General features: G+C 44.6%; 1 protein-coding gene across 7 annotated transcripts in view; it reads left to right on the top strand.

Moving 5' to 3' along the window:
* Positions 1-5,410: 5,410 nt before the first annotated feature.
* Positions 5,411-20,037, top strand: part of LOC147012594 (hemicentin-2-like) — a 62,346-nt gene continuing 47,719 nt past the window's right edge. For 2 of the 7 annotated variants that reach the window (XM_085853609.1, XM_085853608.1), the window contains exons 1-5: positions 5,429-9,899; positions 10,071-10,401; positions 13,981-14,283; positions 14,536-14,606; positions 16,194-16,352. In XM_085853609.1, coding sequence (XP_085709735.1) covers positions 9,621-9,899; positions 10,071-10,401; positions 13,981-14,283; positions 14,536-14,606; positions 16,194-16,352 — 1,143 coding nt within the window. In that variant the 5' untranslated portion in view covers positions 5,429-9,620. Of the gene's footprint in view, positions 10,402-13,980; positions 14,284-14,535; positions 14,607-14,699; positions 14,810-16,193; positions 16,353-20,037 lie in introns of those variants that run through there. The other 5 variants (XR_015051007.1, XR_015051006.1, XM_085853611.1 and 2 more) reach the window with 5 other exon arrangements.

The following is a 20,037-nucleotide window of genomic DNA, read 5'->3' as shown; positions in this document are numbered from 1 at the left end:
AATACACGAAGCACAGGGTTGTGAATGTCGATGCAGGTCGCATTTTATAAACAGCGACTCTGTGCATAGCAAGGTCCAACAGCACTGTATATAGTTGCACACTGCCAAGGGTAACGTGTTCTATGAACTCTCTAGTTTTTACATTGTAATTATATTTCGAGAGAAATAAAATAAGAGGCATTACTTTTGCACTGACCCTTGCATGTTCAGGGTGCTGGATAGGTGTGTTCAAATTCTCTATTGGGATATTTTTAAGGGACTTATTTTGGTTAATGATTTAAGTTTGAAATTACTTATTGAAATGAAACCATATGTAATAATTAATGTTATTTTTTCACGTAATTTCATGTATCAGATTATGATTTTTTTTTAATTCAGTTTAAAACTATTTTATGCTGTTTTTTTAAGCCACGCGGCTCTACTTACTGGAACGACTTTCATTGGATTATTGTATTTAATGATTTATATTGGTGAAATCTCAAAGTGAATTAATTAAATTAAAATGTGAAAAGCTAAAGATAGATCTCATTGTAGACAATTGTTGTTTTGCCATTAAAATATATCCCCTATCAGTAAGGTATATTGAAACTTGGAAATTGAAGAATTAAAATTTTGAATCGCCACATTTATTTATTTTTGTCTACAAGATCATCGCTCATGGAGTAGGAGTCAACATGACGAAAGGGCAATGTACTGATGGTGGTGTGTTATACTGACACTACTTGCATTATGTACTGATGGGACGAAGAAAGCAGGTGAATGAATGAGCAGCAAAGGAGGGAGATATGATTGGTGCAGGGAGGAATACAATGTCGAGGCTCGTGGAGGAGCCAGAACAGAGAACGCATCAGGATGTTATGTAACAAAAGGAACAGTAGAAAGAGAGGAGAAACACAACAACAACAGGGTTGAGGGAGACTTTGAGAAATAAGGGATGTGGGGAAGAATGAGGGAGAGGGCTGGACACGGGGTGAACAAGATGGATGCTGCCGCAAACTGTGAGGGTTGAAACGAGATAACCATTGGTAACCTACAAGAAGAGGATTCGGTGTCGGAGCAGTCGCTGGAGGAAGAAAAGCGTGGATTGCGATGGAGGATGACATGAAATGGTTGTTCACTCACAACATGAAGTTCTATAGGGGAGAATGGAATTTCAACAACCACAAGAAGGTTGTTCAGGTGGGGGGGGGGGTAATTAATCTCACACTCTCACTCTGCCTCTCTCTGAAAGGACCGTCTGGAAATCCCCCCCCCCCAATCTACTTTCTCAATAATCCTCTTGAAGAAGTCCTTTCATTCAAGTTTTAGAGTCTCACTATCTGCCACAATCTTTCCTTGGGAAGCCACATCGCCAAGCTGAGTTTCAAAGCCAGTCACCGGCATGCAAAGTCCTTCCTTGTCACACCTGAGCTTCGAACCATTTACAAAGCCTTCATCCGCAGTCTGATGGAGTGCTGCTCCCCACTCTGGGGTAGTGCTCCATACTCACACCAAGCTCGACTTCACGCTGTGGAAACCAAGGCATTTAGGATCATTGGTATCTCCCGCGATGAAGCTGAGTCTTTGGGTCTCTCACTCACTCACTGAGGCAGGTCGGTGGTCTTTCTGTCTTCCTCCATCTCCTCTCTGGCCTCACCCCCTCCTGCTGTCTGTGATCTCTCCCCCCCCCCTATATTTTCTCAGGTTGTTCAAAGACCACCAAAAATCCCCTTCTGGTGAAACTACCAAAATCAAGAATCACTGCTCACCTTCACTCATTTATTCCTCTTTCCCCACCTTTGGAACAAACTCTCACACTCTCTTCAATCCCACTCCTCCCTCCAGTTCTTCAAAACATCTGTTCACCACCATCTCTGAACTTCCCCCATCCAAAATCTTCATCTTGCCTACCTCCGTGAATCCACCCCAAACCCACCTCCTTCAAATTCCCTGCTTTCGTTCCTGAAAGTTCCTGTAGTACCATTTAATTTTTTTGTACACCAAGTCGAGGCTTGTGTAAGAGCTAATACACACAGAAACATATAACAAGGCAGGAGACAAGAGGGGTGGGAGAGGGAAGCACAAAATAGTGGGGAACAGAGACATTAGGAGATCTGTGGAAGGGAGAGGGATGGGGTGGGGAACATTGGAAATACAAGATGGACACTTCAGGGACTTTCACGTTGTTACACGAAAGGGACTTTCAAGAAGGAAAGCAGGGAATTTGAAGGAGGTGGGTTTAGGGTGGATTAACGGGGGAAGAAAAGATCGAGGATTTGGATGGGGGAAGATCAGAGATGGTGATGAACTGCTGTTTTGAAAACCTGGAGGGAAGAGTGGGATTGAAGAGAGTGTGGGAGTTTGTTCCAAAGGTGGGAAAAAAAAGAGAAACAAAAGAATGAAGGTGAGCAGTGATTTTGACTTTGGTAGTTTTCCCAGAAGGGGGTTGCTGGTGGACCTAAGGCACCCTGTCGAAATATGGGGAGGACATATCTCAGACAGAGCAAGGGGGGTGGGCACAGACCGGAGAGTAGAGAGTAGAAGACAGAAAGACCACCGATCTGCCTGTGCTGAGAGAGTGAGAGACCCAAAGACTCAGTCTCATCACGGAAGATACCAACGATCCTAAATTCCTTGGTTTCCACAGCATGAAGCTGAGAAAGGTGACAGGCAGGAGCACCAGCCCAGACAGGAGAGCAGTACTCCATCAAGCTGCGGACAAAAGCTTTGTACGTAGTTAGACAATCAGGTGTGCCAAGGAAGGACTTTACAAGATGAAGGATGCCCAGTTAATGGAGTTTCCAAATGGAGGAAACTCCAGTAACTGGCACATGTTGACTGTGCCAGGAGAGGAAGTCTGCGAGCCATGAGTGGAGATGGTCTTGGATGTCATGGAAAGAGAGTTTGGTGAGTAGGGTAGGGTGCCAGACCGTGTCAAAAGCACGTGATATGTCTCGGGATGTGGCTCTGATCTCATGTCTGTCATTGGGGACCTCCATCCACTGTTGGGAGAGCAGAAGCAGCATATCCAGGGTAGAGTGACCTGGTTTGAATCCAAATTGATCGAAAATCGAGCCATTGGAGAAGAGGAAGGATTTGATGTCTGAAGCGTTGATGGATTCCATAACCTTGCTGATGATTGGGAGAAGGCTGATTGGTCTGTAGTTGCAGTGATCTGTTTTTGCACCTTTTTATGCAGGGCAGTAATGTTTGCTGATTTCCAAACAGATGGCAGATGACCTTGAGAAAATGAGAGGGTGAATAGAACAGAGAGAGGGTGAGCAAGAGCAGAGGAGCAGGTTTTTAGGACACGTGGGTTGATGCCGTCTGGACCGGTTGCAGAATCTGAGTCGAGGTTTGACAGCAAGCTCTCCACCTTGTCAGGAGAAAAAGGACACAGAGTCCAGGGACAGTTGGGTGCGACTGGGTAAGGTGGGTACAGAAAGTGATGGGTTTTGGGCACAAGATTTAGAAGCAAACACCGAGTTTAGGCATTCAGCCTTTTCACGTGCAGTATCAGCAGTGCGGCCATTTGAGGGGATGGAGGGGGAACATACACTAGAAACAGATTTGATAAGACACCACCAGGATTTGGAGGAGGGAGAGAGGTTTGAGAGTTCAGAGTTGAGATTAGAAAGATGTTGTTTTCTGGCTCTCCTGAGGGTAGATACACACTTGTTCTGAGGTTTGTGGAAGGAACTGAGATTGCCCTCAGTTGTATTAGCCTTCCGTGAGGCGAAGGTAAGTTGTTTCAGGACAACTACCTCGCTGCAAGCTTCAGTGTACCAAGGGTGGGAGGAAGGGTAGGAAAACTGAAGGCGAGATGTGATGAATCTGTGCATGAGGGAGAGCAAATATTTTTGAAGAATTCCCAGGATGAGGTGACGTCGGACGAAGTAGAGATGGGAGACCAGTTGAGAAGTTTGATGGCTGCTTGAAGTTCCTGCCAGTAGGCCTGACTGAGAGGGAGATCGATTCTGAGGAGAGTTGAGTTTGGCACTCAGTGATGTGAGAGAGAGACAGACAGACAGACAGACAGAGAGAGAGACAGAGACAAGGATAAAGAATGGTTGTTCTGTGGTACCTGCCATTTCGTCGTTCCTGCCTTGCCCCGTTCTCCGATCTGCCCATCTCCTTCCGCCTGTCCATGGCTGCTTCAGCGCTACACCCCCCTCGTCACCCCGTTTGATGTCTCCGCCATCACCAGAGACAAGCCACCCACCCGGTTCTTGTTCCCTTTCTTGTCTGTGAATATATCTGGTGCGTGGCACCATAGGTTTTTATTCTCATTGTATGTAATTATTTATTATCAATTATTGGTCCCCCTTTCTCCCCCCCCCCTACCCACCACCATCTCCACCGTCGTGATCCCCAATCCCTGCTTACCCCACCACCGTAGGTGAAGGAGGTTATGTTTTCACCCCTGTCTGTTTGTCTGTTTGTGTACAGGATATCTCAAAAAGTTACGGATGGATTCGGACGAAACTTGGTGGACATGTTGGGTGAGTCACCAGGAAGAACTGATTCAATTTTGGTGAAGATCTGGATGCGAGAATTATTTAATTTTTTAAGTGATTCTTCACCATTGAGAGATAGGCCCAAAAATGATATAGTCCTCCACAGCAAGATATTTCAAACATGTGTTGGGTTCGAGAGGTTCTCGTGGATCAGGGATTACATGGCGAGGTATGCGCTCCACCAAGTACCCTTGTAGTTTTGTTGTTTGGTTTGGGAAATAAACCCATTGGTTTTACAAGAGCTAAGGTTCTCGTGTCTCTCCTCGGTTCTCACGCACAGAAACCTGCCATTAATCAAACGCAGTGTGAGGTAGTTAAAGCCAACTTGGTCCATCAGTTCAGCGTCTGTGTTAATGTTGATTACCCTCACCGAAGGACTCGGAGAGGGTATCGCATTTGGGTCTGTTTGTTACTTACAATATCTAAAGATTTCGTAAGTATATTGATGACTTCCGTCATCTGTTTGTGTGTTTGTTTGTTTGTTTGTTTGTGTGTGTTTGTTTGTTTGTTTGTTTGTTTGTTTGTGTGTGTGTTTGTTTGTTTGTAGGCACGATAACTCGAGAACGGAAGAAGCTACCAATGTCAAATTACACCACGTGATTCAGGAGGGTGATGGCTAGCGCTGATTAGATTTTGGTCAAAATCGGTCAAAGGTCAAGGTCACAGTGAGGTCAAACATAATTCCGTAAATTCATGTGGAGAAATGGAGTATTTTTGCTTCGATCGACGTTACGAGTTCGTTTTAACTTAGATTTTAATTTTGTTTTCGGTTTTTGCGATCGCTTAGGACGCTTAAAACTCGTTTGTCGAAATTCTGGTAAAAATGGGATGTTTTGGAGACGTTTTAAGATTGTATAAAAAATATTTCACTCGACGCGTCACGGGTCGTCACGTGATGCAGCGCGCTCGAGCAGACACGTCGTTGAGTCACGTAAAGGTTTTCTGTGTTCGCTGACGGTGTTTTCGAGAAATATGGTGCTTAAAAGTCATTTTTTTATCCCAATAAAGGTTATCGTCGCATGCCTGACTCGCTAAGCCGTCGGATTATGTAAAGATTGTTGGTGGATGGCCGAATATTACGGTTTTGTGACTTTGATAAAATAATATTAAATAATTGTGTGGAGAAATGGAGATTTTTGCTTCGGTCGACGTTACGATTTTTAATGGTTTGGTACAGAATCATCGTAGAAACTTCTGGTTTGCGTCGCTACCTTCTCTCGAGACAGCTTTTATTAGACAAGGTCAGAGGTCAAGTTGACGATTTCGTAAGTACCAGTCTATGACTGCTTGTTTGTTTGTTTGTCTGTCTGTCTGCATAGAACTTTCGTGTTTTTCTCTTCAACTTCTTGTCAGATTGAGAAGAAATTTTCACCATTGGTGCGACTACCAATGTAGAATGTTTCCATGATAACTATGGCGTCATAGGTCACGTGGTGTGGCAACCATATTGGAAAAACTTTGGACCTCTGCATCTCTGAAACCGCACCTCGTTATGACGTCATACTTGCACATGTAGAACGCTACATCCGATCAGTATGAAATATTTTGAGGGTCATCTTGGGATAAAATGGTCCACAGAAAAACAAAATTCATGATGTCGTCAGTCACGTGATTCCGCAGCCAGATTTTTTTTTTTAACAAACACCTTCAAAAATCTTCTTCTCGGAAGTGGTTGAACGGATTGAGGCGAAACTTTACACATATGACCGCCTGTCCATGAGGAACAAAACTCACACATATGATGTCATTGGTCACATGGTTTGGTAGCCATATTGGATTTACCCTAAAACCAATTTTAAAAAATCTCCAGAATAGCTGGACAAATTGAGGAGAAACTTCACACAAGTGTTGTTCAAGCCCTGGGTGTACAAGTGACACATAGCAAAGCACTCCTCTCTGGGGAATGAGTGTGGTATTTTTATGACATCATAGGTGCTTGCCTTCATTATGACGTCATACTTGCATATGTAGAACGCTACATCTGACAAGTAAAATTACCCCCCATGTGGGGGTGACGGTCATCTTTATAATACCACAAGTTCTCAATGTTCAGTTATGACCGAATACAACTGCGCAGTTCTACTGTGCAGCTCGAACTGCGCAGTTTGGTTAAAGATGACTCGGCATTTTGGTGCTCGTGTGCACGAAATTATGTTTTGAAAATAAATGCCGATGTTTACATTTTGGGTTTTGAAACTTTTGCACCTTCGGCGGAAAATGTATAAATATACAAGGTCAGCTGCTATGCAATGACACCATTCACTAACTTTTACCATGCCCAGTAGAGAATATATAGCCTCCTGAAGGTAGGGCAGTTTTTGCAAACTTTGAAGTCACGTGACGTGAAAACGAAAGCGAAATTTGAAACTCGGTCCCGACCAAATTTAGATATTGTCCCATAGATTCATATGCCACAATCAAATTCAAGATCGCTTGAGAACTGTAGGAGGGGATAGATTTTGAAAATCGTCATTTTCGCATTTTTTTGCCAACTTTGAAGTCACGTGACGTGAAAACGAAAGCGAAATTCGAAAATCCGGCCTGACCAAATTTAGATATTGTCCCATAGATTCATATGCCACAATCAAATTCAAGATCGCTTGAGAAATGTAGGAGGAGATAGAACTTGAAAATCGTCATTTTCACAACTTCAAAGGCCTCGTGACCTTGACCTTGACCTTCGGTGACCTTGAAAGTCATACCATCGTGTACGTCTCATCGACCTCTATCAGGATCACTAATGACCAGATCTCCCGCTTCAACTTCATTGTGAACGGACGGACGGACGGATCGAAGGACATCGACACCCATATTATTAGGTCATGCTCGAAGAGATGACATAACAAGGATAAACATTTTTGAGTCATCTTGGGATAAAATGGTCCAAAAAATTGTTGATGACGTCATTGGTCACGTGATTCGGCAGCCATATTGTTTTTTTTGTTTGTTTTTTTAACCTTCAAAAATCTTTTTCTCTGAAATGGCTGAAAATATCGAGGTGAAACTTTACACATATTGACCACCTATCCATGAGGAACAAAGAGTCACACATATGACGTCGTAGGTCACATGGTTTTTCAGCCATATTGTATTCACCTGAAAATCTACAAAAATACACCACTCAAAAGAAGTCGTTGAGGGTTTGCAATCTCTGATTGCTCTTTTTTTGGTAAAATGTGTTCTCCTTCTGTTCCCTTCATAAGGGCTGAGGTCCAATGGCATCCATCCTTTGCATTGCCTTGACCATGATACTCCTCCACTTCCCTGTGTCCTCAGACTGCTCCTTCCACTCACCAACCACCCCTACCTTGCTGATATCCCTGTTCACACAATCCTCCCATCTCAATTGCCGTCTACCTATTTTCCGCCTCCCTCGGTTTCTCAACCTATCCGCTCTCTTTGCCATTTCTCTCTTCCCCCCCATCCGCACCAAGTGTCCAGCTCATCTCAGCCGGCATTTCACCAATCTCCCTGTCAAGCTCATCCACACACCAATCTCCCTGTCAAGCTCATCTGCACACCAATCTCCCTGTCAAGCTCATCCGCACACCATACTCCCTGTCAAGCTCATCTGCACACCAATCTCCCTGTCAAGCTCATCCGCACACCAATCTCCCTGTCAAGCTCATCCGCACACCAATCTCCCTGTCAAGCTCATCTGCACACCAATCTTCCTGTCAAGCTCATCCGCACACCATTCTCCCTGTCAAGCTGACCTGCAGACCAATCTCCCTGTCAAGCTCATCCGCACACCAATCTCCCTGTCAAGCTCATCCGCACACCAATCTCCCTGTCAAGCTCATCCGCACACCAATCTCCCTGTCAAGCTCATCTGTACACCAATCTCCCTGTCAAGCTCATCCGCACACCAATCTCCCTGTCAAGCTCATCTGCACACCAATCTCCCTGTCAAGCTCATCCGCACACCATACTCCCTGTCAAGCTCATCTGCACACCAATCTCCCTGTCAAGCTCATCCGCACACCAATCTCCCTGTCAAGCTCATCCGCACACCAATCTCCCTGTCAAGCTCATCTGTACACCAATCTCCCTGTCAAGCTCATCCGCACACCAATCTCCCTGTCAAGCTCATCTGCACACCAATCTTCCTGTCAAGCTCATCCGCACACCATTCTCCCTGTCAAGCTGACCTGCAGACCAATCTCCCTGTCAAGCTCATCTGTACACCAATCTCCCTGTCAAGCTCATCCACACACCAATCTCCCTGTCAAGCTCATCCACACACCAATCTCCCTGTCAAGCTCATCCACACACCAATCTCCCTGTCAAGCTCATCCACACACCAATCTCCCTGTCAAGCTCATCCGCACACCATACTCCCTGTCAAGCTCATCTGCACACCAATCTCCCTGTCAAGCTCATCCACACACCAATCTCCCTGTCAAGCTCATCCGCACACCAATCTCCCTGTCAAGCTCATCCACACACCAATCTCCCTGTCAAGCTCATCCGCACACCAATCTCCCTGTCAAGCTCATCCGCACACCAATCTCCCTGTCAAGCTCATCCACACACCAATCTCCCTGTCAAGCTCATCCGCACACCAATCTCCCTGTCAAGCTCATCCGCAGACCAATCTCTTCCCTCAGTTCATGCACCCATGTCCGTGTACCCATGTAAGGTAAAACCCAAGGGATTACCATTTCAAGGTTCATCCTTACAATCACAACAAAGCAACTGCATCAAGTGTGTTAATCAAACAATGCCGCTCCCTGTTGCCCCCCAGACTCTTTGTATAACACTTGCTGTAGATGTTTGACCGTAGCAATCATTTCGCTTTGTACTCCTACATGTGGGTCGGTTCAAACCCAGCGGGGTATGTATGGCCAGATGTCAAGTGAATCTCCTGGATGGGCTTGGAGGAGATTCTCGTCCTTTGTAGATATCCCACTCCTGGCCCACGGATGTTTTGGTCTCTCATACGTCATCATTTTGTCCTCCCATTGGGTCCACGTGTGGTGGAGCAAATTGTAACGAAGACCATGCATCGGTTAGCTCACGAGCAGTCGGGGTCTCGGCTTCGTGAAGTTTCCCCCAGATTCACATTCCAACCATTGAAACCTCAACATTCGTTCAGTTTTTTGCTCGGGCGATCATCCGGTGATGACACTTACAAACAGATCGAACAAGCAGCCCCATTGTCCCGTTCAATGTGCCCTGGTAAGACGGCTCGAGTTCGCTCATACCCACCTATGTTGTTTCGTGCTGCTGGTTGCATCATTTTGTGAGAGCGCAGCTGTGCCGCTGATGCAGTGCCCCCTGTTCCCAGCAAGCTGGGACTCATTTTCCCGACTTCGGAAGGATGACAGGTTGAGCCAACCCGCCTCGACAACAGGACCTCAAACTCAAGACCCTAAGATCTTCAGCCAGCCACCTGAACCGGTAAGCCAACATCGGGCTGATCCCCCACCTATAGCAGCAGCTACATTTTGGGATTTGAGCCTTCTTGGCCTTACACGGACATCAGTCCTTTATGTTATATAATTCTAATTACCTGAAGGTTCAGGTTGATATTTGAGAAACCTGGACGAGAGATCCATCTGGATTTGGCAGACCCAGACTGGTTCTTTGGAACACGAACACCTGGATCAAGTTAGTGCAGACCCTTGTAGAGCCAGCTGCTGCCTCTACGTCCATTGCGGAGGGAAATTAAACTCACAAAAGCCCAATGGTACTTACTTTTCCCTTCCCCCATCTCTCTTCCACTTCCCCCGGATTTCCAAAGCCCTTTCCACTCCTAATGATCCACTCCCACCCAGAGCTCCATCCTCTCCCACGCCCATTCCTTCACCATCTGTCCTTCATTCCTCGACCTCTCATTCCTGTCTCGATATCAACATCCACCCAACGAGGTGCTGCACACGGACAAGACCGTCCATGGACCGTAAGTGTCACGTTTTGTTTTACATGTTTGTTCTTCACCGGAATAACATCCTCTGGTCTGTGAGTGTCTAGTTAACCTATCACTCACTTTTTAACTAGCTCTTGTAATGCCTCGTGTGACAACAATGGTTTTCCTTCTCGAGCTGTAGAGAAGAGATCACAAGATGAACTTACTTTGGGGGGAAATCCTTTTTGTCGAAATGTTAGATCAGTGGTCGTGTTGGAAATCCATAAATAGTCCTGAATTTACCTCTCATCGGATTTTGAAATCTTTGGACAGGCTTGCAGTACATTTACACACACACATGAGATATCTCCATCAATTACCAAAGACAACGATCCCACAGTGGGGGGAGATGGTGGTGGAAGTTTTCCCAACATCGATGATTCAAACGAAACATTTAATCCGAGTTTAAACTCCCGTTGGATTTGTTCTCCATTATTGTGTCCGTGTGTGCTTGCGTCCGCAACCATATCTCACACACGTACAAACCGATTTTATACCTATTTTGGCACAAACACAACATTATGACGGTATAATATACATGGACACGTCATTTTGTTTCGTGACGCAATCAAAGATGGCCGACTGGCGGCCATTTTATTTGTATCAAAGATGGCCGACTGGCGGCCATTTTATTTGTATCAAAGATGGCCGACTGGCGGCCATTTTATGTGTATCAAAGATGGCCGACTGGCGGCCATTTTATTTGTATCAAAGATGGCCGACTGGCGGCCATTTTATTTGTATCAAAGATGGCCGACTGGCGGCCATTTTATTTGTATCTAACACGTCCTCAACCATTTCTGAGACAAGGAAGGTCCGATTTTGTCCAAATTTAGAACAAGTGCAGTACATGATGGCACACACGTTCCTCTCACTTTATGTTGTGATCTGATCCAAGATGGCCGATTAGTATATCCTGGCGGCCATTTTAGTTGTACATCAGTATGGGCGAGGCCTTTAACTCTGTCCAGCAAGATCACTAAAACAACGGGGGCCGAGACATTTTAATGTCTTTTCTTTTTTTTCACTTGTTTATATCAGAGAGAGACATTTGAAAAAAAGGAACGTTTTAAATATTATATTTGTTTCGACAACTACAACATGTTCCAATTCCCACAAATGCTTACACGCACGCACACGCACACACACACGCACACGCACACGCACACGCACACGCACACGCACATGACATTTTGACATTTGATAGGAAAGTGTAAAAGTCAGGATCTTTTTCTGGCATTTGTGGACCCGACCAACATCCTATGCCTGGTGTTGGCTTAATGGTTGGGGTGGTGGGCTTTGGATCCCAGGGTCCCGAGTTCAAATCCTGCTCAGCTGTTGAATTAATACCAGGTGGGGTTAACTCGGACTGTCATCCTTCCGAGGTCAGCAAAATGGTTGCCAGCATGCTGGTATTCTGTATTGGAGTGGTGACCCGTCCAAGATTGTGCCCAATAGCCAAGGAGACTGTGTAAGCAGGGCAAATGCTCTGCACAAAGTATGGTCCCAATCTCCTCCTCCTCCTCTCATAACTGTCTTTAGAGTTGTCTGGTCTGGCAAAACAAAGGTTCCCAAACGATAGAGGAGTCGGATGACTGTGGAACGAAAGTTGCCGATGTGTGAGAAGGTGAAAAAAGGTCACAGCTCTAATCAATTAAAATTTGATTCGTCTTCAAAGATCAGATGGAGGTGATGAGGCCGATCATCTGGTGGAGTGGGGTCGGTAAGTCCACTGAGCTTGAACCATCCAGATGATGGAGGTTATTAGCTCCACCAACTGCTGGTGCAGCGTGGGTAAAGCCATTGCTCCAATTGAGTGGAATGATTGGCCTGAAAGCTGCAAAGAAGAATCCTCACTAACAGTTTGTATATTGTAATCCAAATGTGCCACAATTTAAAAATCCCAAATAAAGTACAGTACTTCATACTAGCAGGAAATGTTACAACAAACAAAGTACTCGGTGATAAAAAAAAAAAATCACCTTGGGAATGTTATTACTACTCCAGATAACTCAGATCATGAACCATGCTCTGTGGTCGGTGTAGAGCGTTAGTGCTGCCGAAGCAGTTTCAGTTGCAAGGGTTACAATCCTGATCGGGTCACCATTCTGACACAATAAGTCAGAAAGGAATTTATAATGTGTTCATGGTGCAGGAGATAGCTCGCCAACTCTTCATGAAGGACACCATGGGATCTTTAACATCAACCAACTAATGCTAGCAAAAAAGGACGCTGGTTTAACGTCCATCCAAGGGATGGCACACACGTTGATGAATCACCCTGCCTCTGAAACTCCAGGATCACAGCTAGTATCTGGATCAGGATTCGAACCCAGGCTACAGAGCTTAGAGGCAAGTGTGCATACTGGAGGCAAGTGTGCATACCTCTAGGCCATCCTGCCAGCACCTGGATAACTCCAGAACAAAATTACAAGGATTACAAGGAAATTTTGCACAGGAGGAGGCCATTCGGCCCATCATGCCTGCACCACACCAATACCAGAGTCAAGAAATCCATCAATACCCCTTCCCTTCATGTGCAGCCTTTTGGCTGCTGTACTGGTACTCATTTCACCGACCTCAGAAGGATGACAGGCTGAGTCAACCCCCTGGTGTTAATTCAGCAGCCATCAGCTTGAACTCAGGACCCTAGGATCCCAAGCCACCACCCTAACCACGAAGCCAACACCTAGGTTCAAATTGTAAATAAATATTTTGATGGTCTTTTGAAACAAAATCCATCTACAAAAAACAATTTAGTCCCTGTAAGAACTTCGTCCAGTAGTTAATTAATGGGAAAACAGGAAGGGAAAACCAATCTGGAGTGGAAGTAAAATTTTGAGTGAATTAAATATTTTATTAATTCTGTCCTTGCTGTTTAACCTCAAGAGTCACAGTCGTGAATGCATTAACTCAAAGAACTAATAATCTCAGGTCTTTGTCGGTGCAGCACATTGTGGGGGGGGGGGGGGCAGAGGTAGCACCAGCAGCTTTAAGATGGCACATATGAGTCATCAGGAGGTGAAGCAGGACGACAAGCAACTAGATAGCAACTCCAGAAGGAGAGAAGGAGAGAAGGACACTCGGTAGAGCACTTACCACCACCAGGATGTTGTACCCCACTGATAGACCGGATCTGAATCTGAACCTCAAGCAAAATGGAATCAATTCTTCCAAGTCAAACACCCAACTCATCCACCACGTTTCGACCAAATTGGTCTCGAACTCGTTGAGATAACTTGATATTATCGATTTTGGTCCGATCTCTCGACGCTGATGAAGTCACTTTAAAAATAAAAAATAATTATCTTATCCGGATCTTCACCAAAATCTAATCAATTCGTCCTTGTCACACACCGAACTTGTCCACCACGTTTCATTTGAATCCGTCCACAACTTATTGAGATATCCTGCTCACAGACAAACAAGGATGAAAAAAACATAACGTGCGACCACCTTGGGTGGCAGAGTTAATGAAATGGTGTAACAAAGTTTAAAACATTCACATATGGACATGATCATAGAATGGCTTGTACACAATTTCTACAATGTGTGTCCTCATTCCATTCCAAGGTCATTCTGCAGCGAAGTCAGAACCTTGGATGTCTGCATTGGACCCAATATGTCATCTCCCTCCATCTTTACTGCTGCTGCTGTTGCTGCTGACAGCTTCGTCACTGATACCAGCAACACAGACATCTGGCGTGACGAGACATAATGGGACTTCAACCCTGGCATTTGTTTTTGATGTTACGGGTTCCATGTACGACGATTGGCTCCAGGTTCTCGATGGTGCGGCGCGTATTCTCGAGAGCTTGATGGCTCAGTCTGAGCGTGTTCTCCATAACTTCGCCATCGTGCCCTTCCATGACCCAGGTCAGAGGTTGAAATCAATTTTTGTGCACGACAACCTTCAAATCTGATAGCTGTGTCTTTTGAAATGCCCTTTACTCAATCTCTATCTCTGCACCTGGTCCTTGATAAATCATGTTGTTTCCCTCGTGTTTGTCATTTAAAAAACACAAAGTTCCTCAAACAAACATTTCCTCACCTTCCTGACCTATCAAAGTTGTGCTTTATTCCTGTTAAGCATTTTTATAAAGTTTTTGTTGTTGTCTCATGTTACAGCTGTGGGTCCAGCCACCATCACAACAGAGCCACAACAATTCCACAAAGTTCTTCGTGGCCTCTTTGTACAGGTATTAAAATGGTCTTCACAACTTATGAACAATCTTCCTTGGATATTGCCAGCTTTATTTATTTATTTGTTTGTTTATTTATTTATTTTGCAGATGTGTGGGTCGTGGAGGGGGGGGGTGGGGGTGAGATCAGAACAAAATGGACTGTAATCGAGAGCAGAAGGCAGCATTCATACATTTTTAGCTCACCTGGACTTTAGCAGGTGAGCTTACGCGATCGAGCAATGTCCAAAAGTGAGCCAGTCGGTCAGTCCGTAAACACTTCAGTCATTATCGCTTGAACCAAACACACGATTTTGATGAAACTTGGCCACGAGCTTCATATCTGATGCTTAACGAAGGTATATTGACCGCATCAAAATCTGCACTCATTAAGTGGGTCATATGAAGAGGGCAGGGAGGGGGGAGGGGTGCTTGATGTCCCAAAATTGATATTTGCTTTCTTATCCGAAACTACACAAACAATTTCGATGAAACTTGACCACAACCTTCATCACCCGTGATGTACCAAAGTTTGTTCACGGCATTGAAAAAAAATTTAGGGTCTGGGGGCTCTGCGGGGGGGGGGGGTTTGAGTGACTATTGCTCCTGATCCAGGTGAACTTCAGGACTTGTGGTCTGATTTTTATTTAATAATTAAGTATGCGCTACCGATTGTCATGCTTGTGTACATCAGGGGTTAGATTTCTCTACAATGGATTGTAGAGGAAGGATTTGAGGGGGTCGTGCAAGTACAAATCACAATATTCTACTCTATAAGCAAAAGTTCCCAGTGAAGGGAAAAGTTGAAGTTGATCTTTCAAGTTAAATTATTTCATGAACTTTAAAAAGGTTAATTGTGTTGCTCTCTTGGTTTCACTCAGAGCCAAAGCTCCCACACACTATCTCAGGCACACGGTTCTCATTTAATCTCACACCCACAATTAGCACCACTATCTGGATGCTGTCGCTGGTGGTGTATATTCACAGGATGCTTCCTTTTTCTCGAAAATGGATATCTTAGCAAACTCTTCCCGCTGGTTGCATCATTACTGAGGCATAGCTGTGACAATGATGCGGTGTCCCTGCAAATGTACAATTTGCCCTGGGTGCCCGCAACAGCTGCCACTCTTTATGTGGGATTTTTTAACATCCATCAGCAATCTATTCAGATGGACTGGTCCTCAGCCTATTGCACCATCCGACGGATGACGCAGGTTTTCGGCTGAATGTCATGCCTGAAATAAGCATCACTGATTATTTAAAGTTTGTTCGAGAGTCAAAGCCAGATTGCAGAGGAAAAAGGCAAGTGCATCATCGTGTTGGACTCGGACCACGATGCCATTTGGACTCGGACCTGGAAGAGAGCTGTTTATTGTCGAACCATATTCTCTAAAATTCTTCCTACAGCACTAGTGCTGATATTTTGTTTACTCTCGCAAAAGGAAAGCAAACCTTCAGTCAGGACAGGTATATGTCCCTTCTCTGTACTTTTTGGAGTATTCAAAAATGATGCGACATGAGACAATATTGCCTAATCCATGTGCCATGATGCTGGCCTTGCATTACTGAACATTAGTATGAGGGTAAGCTTGTTCTTGTGCACAGGGTGGTGGAGACTGTCCCGAGATGAGTGTTGGAGCAGTGAAGTTGGCCCTGGAGGTGTCGCAACCCGGGTCCTTCATTTACGTGTTCACGGATGCACGTGCCAAAGACTACCTGCTGACCCCCCAGGTTCTGCAACTTATTCAGCTCAAACAGTCTCAGGTATAGTATTGGAAATCATCTTGAAACGCATACCGGCATTACACCGACAGGATGCCAAAGCGACAAGTAATTGCGACTCCATTGTGAATGTATTGTTCATACTGTAATAGATGATCATGGGCTGACAGGATGACCTACAGGTGTGCACACTCATCTCGAAGCCACATAGCCTGGGTTCCTATCCTCTCCCAGTTAAAAACTGTCATGCCAGCGTCTCACAGGCAGGCAGGGCAAGTCATCAATGTGTGTGCCATCCCTCGGATAGATGTTAAACTGGCATTCCATCTGTCGGCATTAGTTGGTGGATATTAACGAACCCACGGTGTGATTCATGGAGAGTCAGTGAGCTATCGGCGGCACCACAAACAAATTCCGAATTCGTCCCTAACTACTACTGGGAAAGGGATGGCAAATGGCCCAGTATGATCCCAGGCCAAGAAACTGCTTCAGTTCGCAATTGAACACCGTAAGTTGTTTCCAGAAACTGCATCAATGGCGGTAAATTCCCCCCAAAAAATAATTATACAACCTTCATAATCTTTATTATCCCCCGCCAACCAACGAAGTTGGCTGGGGGTATAGAAATGGGTTCTGTCCGTCTGTCACATTTTGTTTCCGGAGCTTAACTACAAATCCCCTCAAGATATATTTACGAAATTTGGTACACATATCAAGCAAGTGGTGAACTGGTGACTTTTGATATTTTCTAATTGATAGGTCACATGGTTTGGCAGCCATGTTGGATTCAAGAAAAATATTAAATAATGTTTTCCCTGGAATCACATAACCTAACGAAGCGAAAATTTGCAACTATCATCTTCCATCATGTCTGCAAACATAGTAAAAATTATGACGTCACAAGTCACATGGTTTGGCGGCCATCTTGGATAGAAAAACACACCTCATCCGATTAACACGAAACTTCACACACGTATTCCATTGGAGGATTGGAGGCAGAGTGTAAATTTATGATGTCATAGGTCACATGGTTCGTCAGCCATCTTGGATTGAAAATTAATAATTTTTTTAAAATCTTCTTCTCCAGAACGGCTGGACAGATTGACGGGAAACTTCACATACATATTGCACACGCTTAGGGAATACAAGTTTGTTAATCCTCATTTACTATGGCGGGGGATATCGAAGACTTTGTCTTCAATGGATGCTAGTTTTACTTGCATTGAATTATGTACTTGAACACTGCAGAACACAAATCAACTTTTTGGCACTTTCAAAACCCTTCTGTTTAGCAGGATTTGGACAAAATATTACAGCGTTTTACGTCATCACAACCAATCAAGTTTGCCGTGCGTAGACCTCGCCCACGTCCTTGGTTTTCAAGACGGCGCGGTGTAAGGTGTTCTATGAACTCTCCAGTTTGCTTTACGTGATGCTTTAAGCACATGTTGTTCATTCAGGTAATTTTGCCCTTTCACACTGCAATGCAGTTTATCAATGAATGATTGTGGAACAGTGTGACAAAATATCCCAGAGGCCGAGACCTCCCCACAATCATGTTAAGTTGCTTGATTGCTATTTGGCCTTCCTCGTCTTTAGCTCACCTGGAACCTAGCTCCGGGGATCTTATCCGATGGCACGTCGTCCACAAATACTTTCAACAACGTCTCTAAAACTACATATACGATTTTGATGAAACTTTGCCACAACATTCATCACCCGTGATGTACTCAAGATTATTCACACCATTAAAAAAAATCGGGGTCTCAGGGTGTCTTCTGGTGGGAGGGGGGTTGCCCCCCAAAAGAGGTATTTGCTTTGTTCTCAGAAACTGCACGCACAATTCCGATGAAGCTTCACCACAACCTTCATCACCTGTTATGTACCAAAGATTGTTCATGACATTATAAAACGTTTAAGGGGCATAAGCTGGGGTTGCCCCACAAAATATGTTTTTGTTTTCTTCTCCGAAACGACACACACAATTTCGATGAAACCTGACCACCACCTTCATCAGCCATGATGTACTAAAGTTTGTTCACACCATAAAATGTTGGGGTCTAAGGGGTTCAAAAGGGGGGTTGCCCCCCAAAATATGTATTTGCTTTGTTCTCTCAAAGCACAAACACAATTTTGATGAAATTTGACCACAACCGTTACCTCCCATGATGTACCAAAGTTTTTTTGTTATGTTTATTTTTAATATACAATGTCAAGGCTCATATAAGAGCAGATACACAGAACGTATAATAAGGGGAGCAGGAGACAGGAAGGATGGGCGAGGGAAGCACAAAACAGTGGGGAATAGACACATGAGATCTGTGGAAGGGAGAGGGATGGGGTGGGGTACACAGGGAAAACAAGATGGACACTACAGGGACTTTCAGGAAAGAAACCGAGTTTGTTCACATTATATTTTTAAAATCCATAAGTATCTACTTTATTCTCCGTTAAATATTTTGTGGGTCATCCACGCTGACCAGTGGTTCCCTGGTTATCTTGTCCAGCCGCTACCAGGTGAGCGCCCAGGGGTATTGCAAGTATTGTCAGGGGTATGTTTATTATACAAGCACGTGCAGTGTTGTCTTAATGAGGTTCATGTTTGGACTTTCTTGTACATAAGATTTTCATGAGATCTGCAGAGGTTCTCATTTACATTTCAATCAGATCAGATGAAAAATACCATGAGATTGTTTGTCAGAGTTGTGGACACCAAGGCATGGTCGTGGATGTTTCTTCGGTTTGCTTACGTTCAACACAATATTCAGATTTGTTAATGCCATTTCACCTCCGTCATACAAAGTCCTTCCTTGGCACACCTGAACTCTTATCCACCTACAAGGCTTTCATCCAGGTGTTGCAAGGACTTTGTACGGTGGAGGATGTCCAGTCAGCGATTGGCTGGCTTTGGAGGCCAACGTTGAAATGTGGTTTACCCAAGAAAGATCAATTCTGATAGTGAGACCCAGGAGTTTGAAAGACTGTCCCTCTTTGAGAGGGTTGTTAAGAAAGTAGATAGGAGGGTTTGTCATAAGGTTCTTTTGTAGAGATAGTGAGAGTGTGAGATTTGTCAGGATTGAAAGACATATTCCAAATGTTTGACCAGTTTGTGATTTTTTTTTTCAAGGTCTGAAGAGAGCGAAGGGGCTGCTGCCTGTCTGAAGGATGAGGGATGTCATGGCAGAGAATGGAGTTATCAGCAATGAGATAAAGAGGTTTTTCCGGAGTGAGTGAGATTATTGATGAAGATCAGGAATAATATAGGACCAAGAACACTGCCTTGGGGTACTCCAGCCTTGACAGGGAGACGAGAAGAAAGGATTCCGTTGTGAGTCACACGTTGGCTATGAGTGTGGAGGAAGTCAGCAATCGGTGTGTGCAGTTGGTCTTGGATTCTATAAGAACCACCAAGGATCTAATTAGCCATATGGAAGAGAATCTGTCTCACTCACAACAAATTGCAACAAACTTCAGGAACATTTGGGAGATAGCATCATCCAAACTGAGATTCACGTTAAGCCCAATGTGGTCACCTTAAGGAACATGGCTAAAGTTTTGCTCCAAGATTTTTACAGTCATCAGAAGGCGGATCCCGACACAGAGAAGATGCGGACAACACAAACCGCTGCCAAACACATCAGGGATGCCATCAAAGCAGTGGCAACATCTCAGTAAGTATATCTTGATTGTGATCACCTGGAACCTGAAGATGAATGTGTCCAATTCC

The sequence above is a fragment of the Eptatretus burgeri genome, chromosome 14, assembly GCF_056783735.1.
Source record: "Eptatretus burgeri isolate ZD-2024b chromosome 14, Ebu_testis_v1, whole genome shotgun sequence".
NCBI classification, from domain to species: Eukaryota; Metazoa; Chordata; class Myxini; order Myxiniformes; family Myxinidae; genus Eptatretus; species Eptatretus burgeri.
Note: the sequence above shows the minus strand (reverse complement) of the source record. Positions and strands in the feature narration are given on the sequence as shown.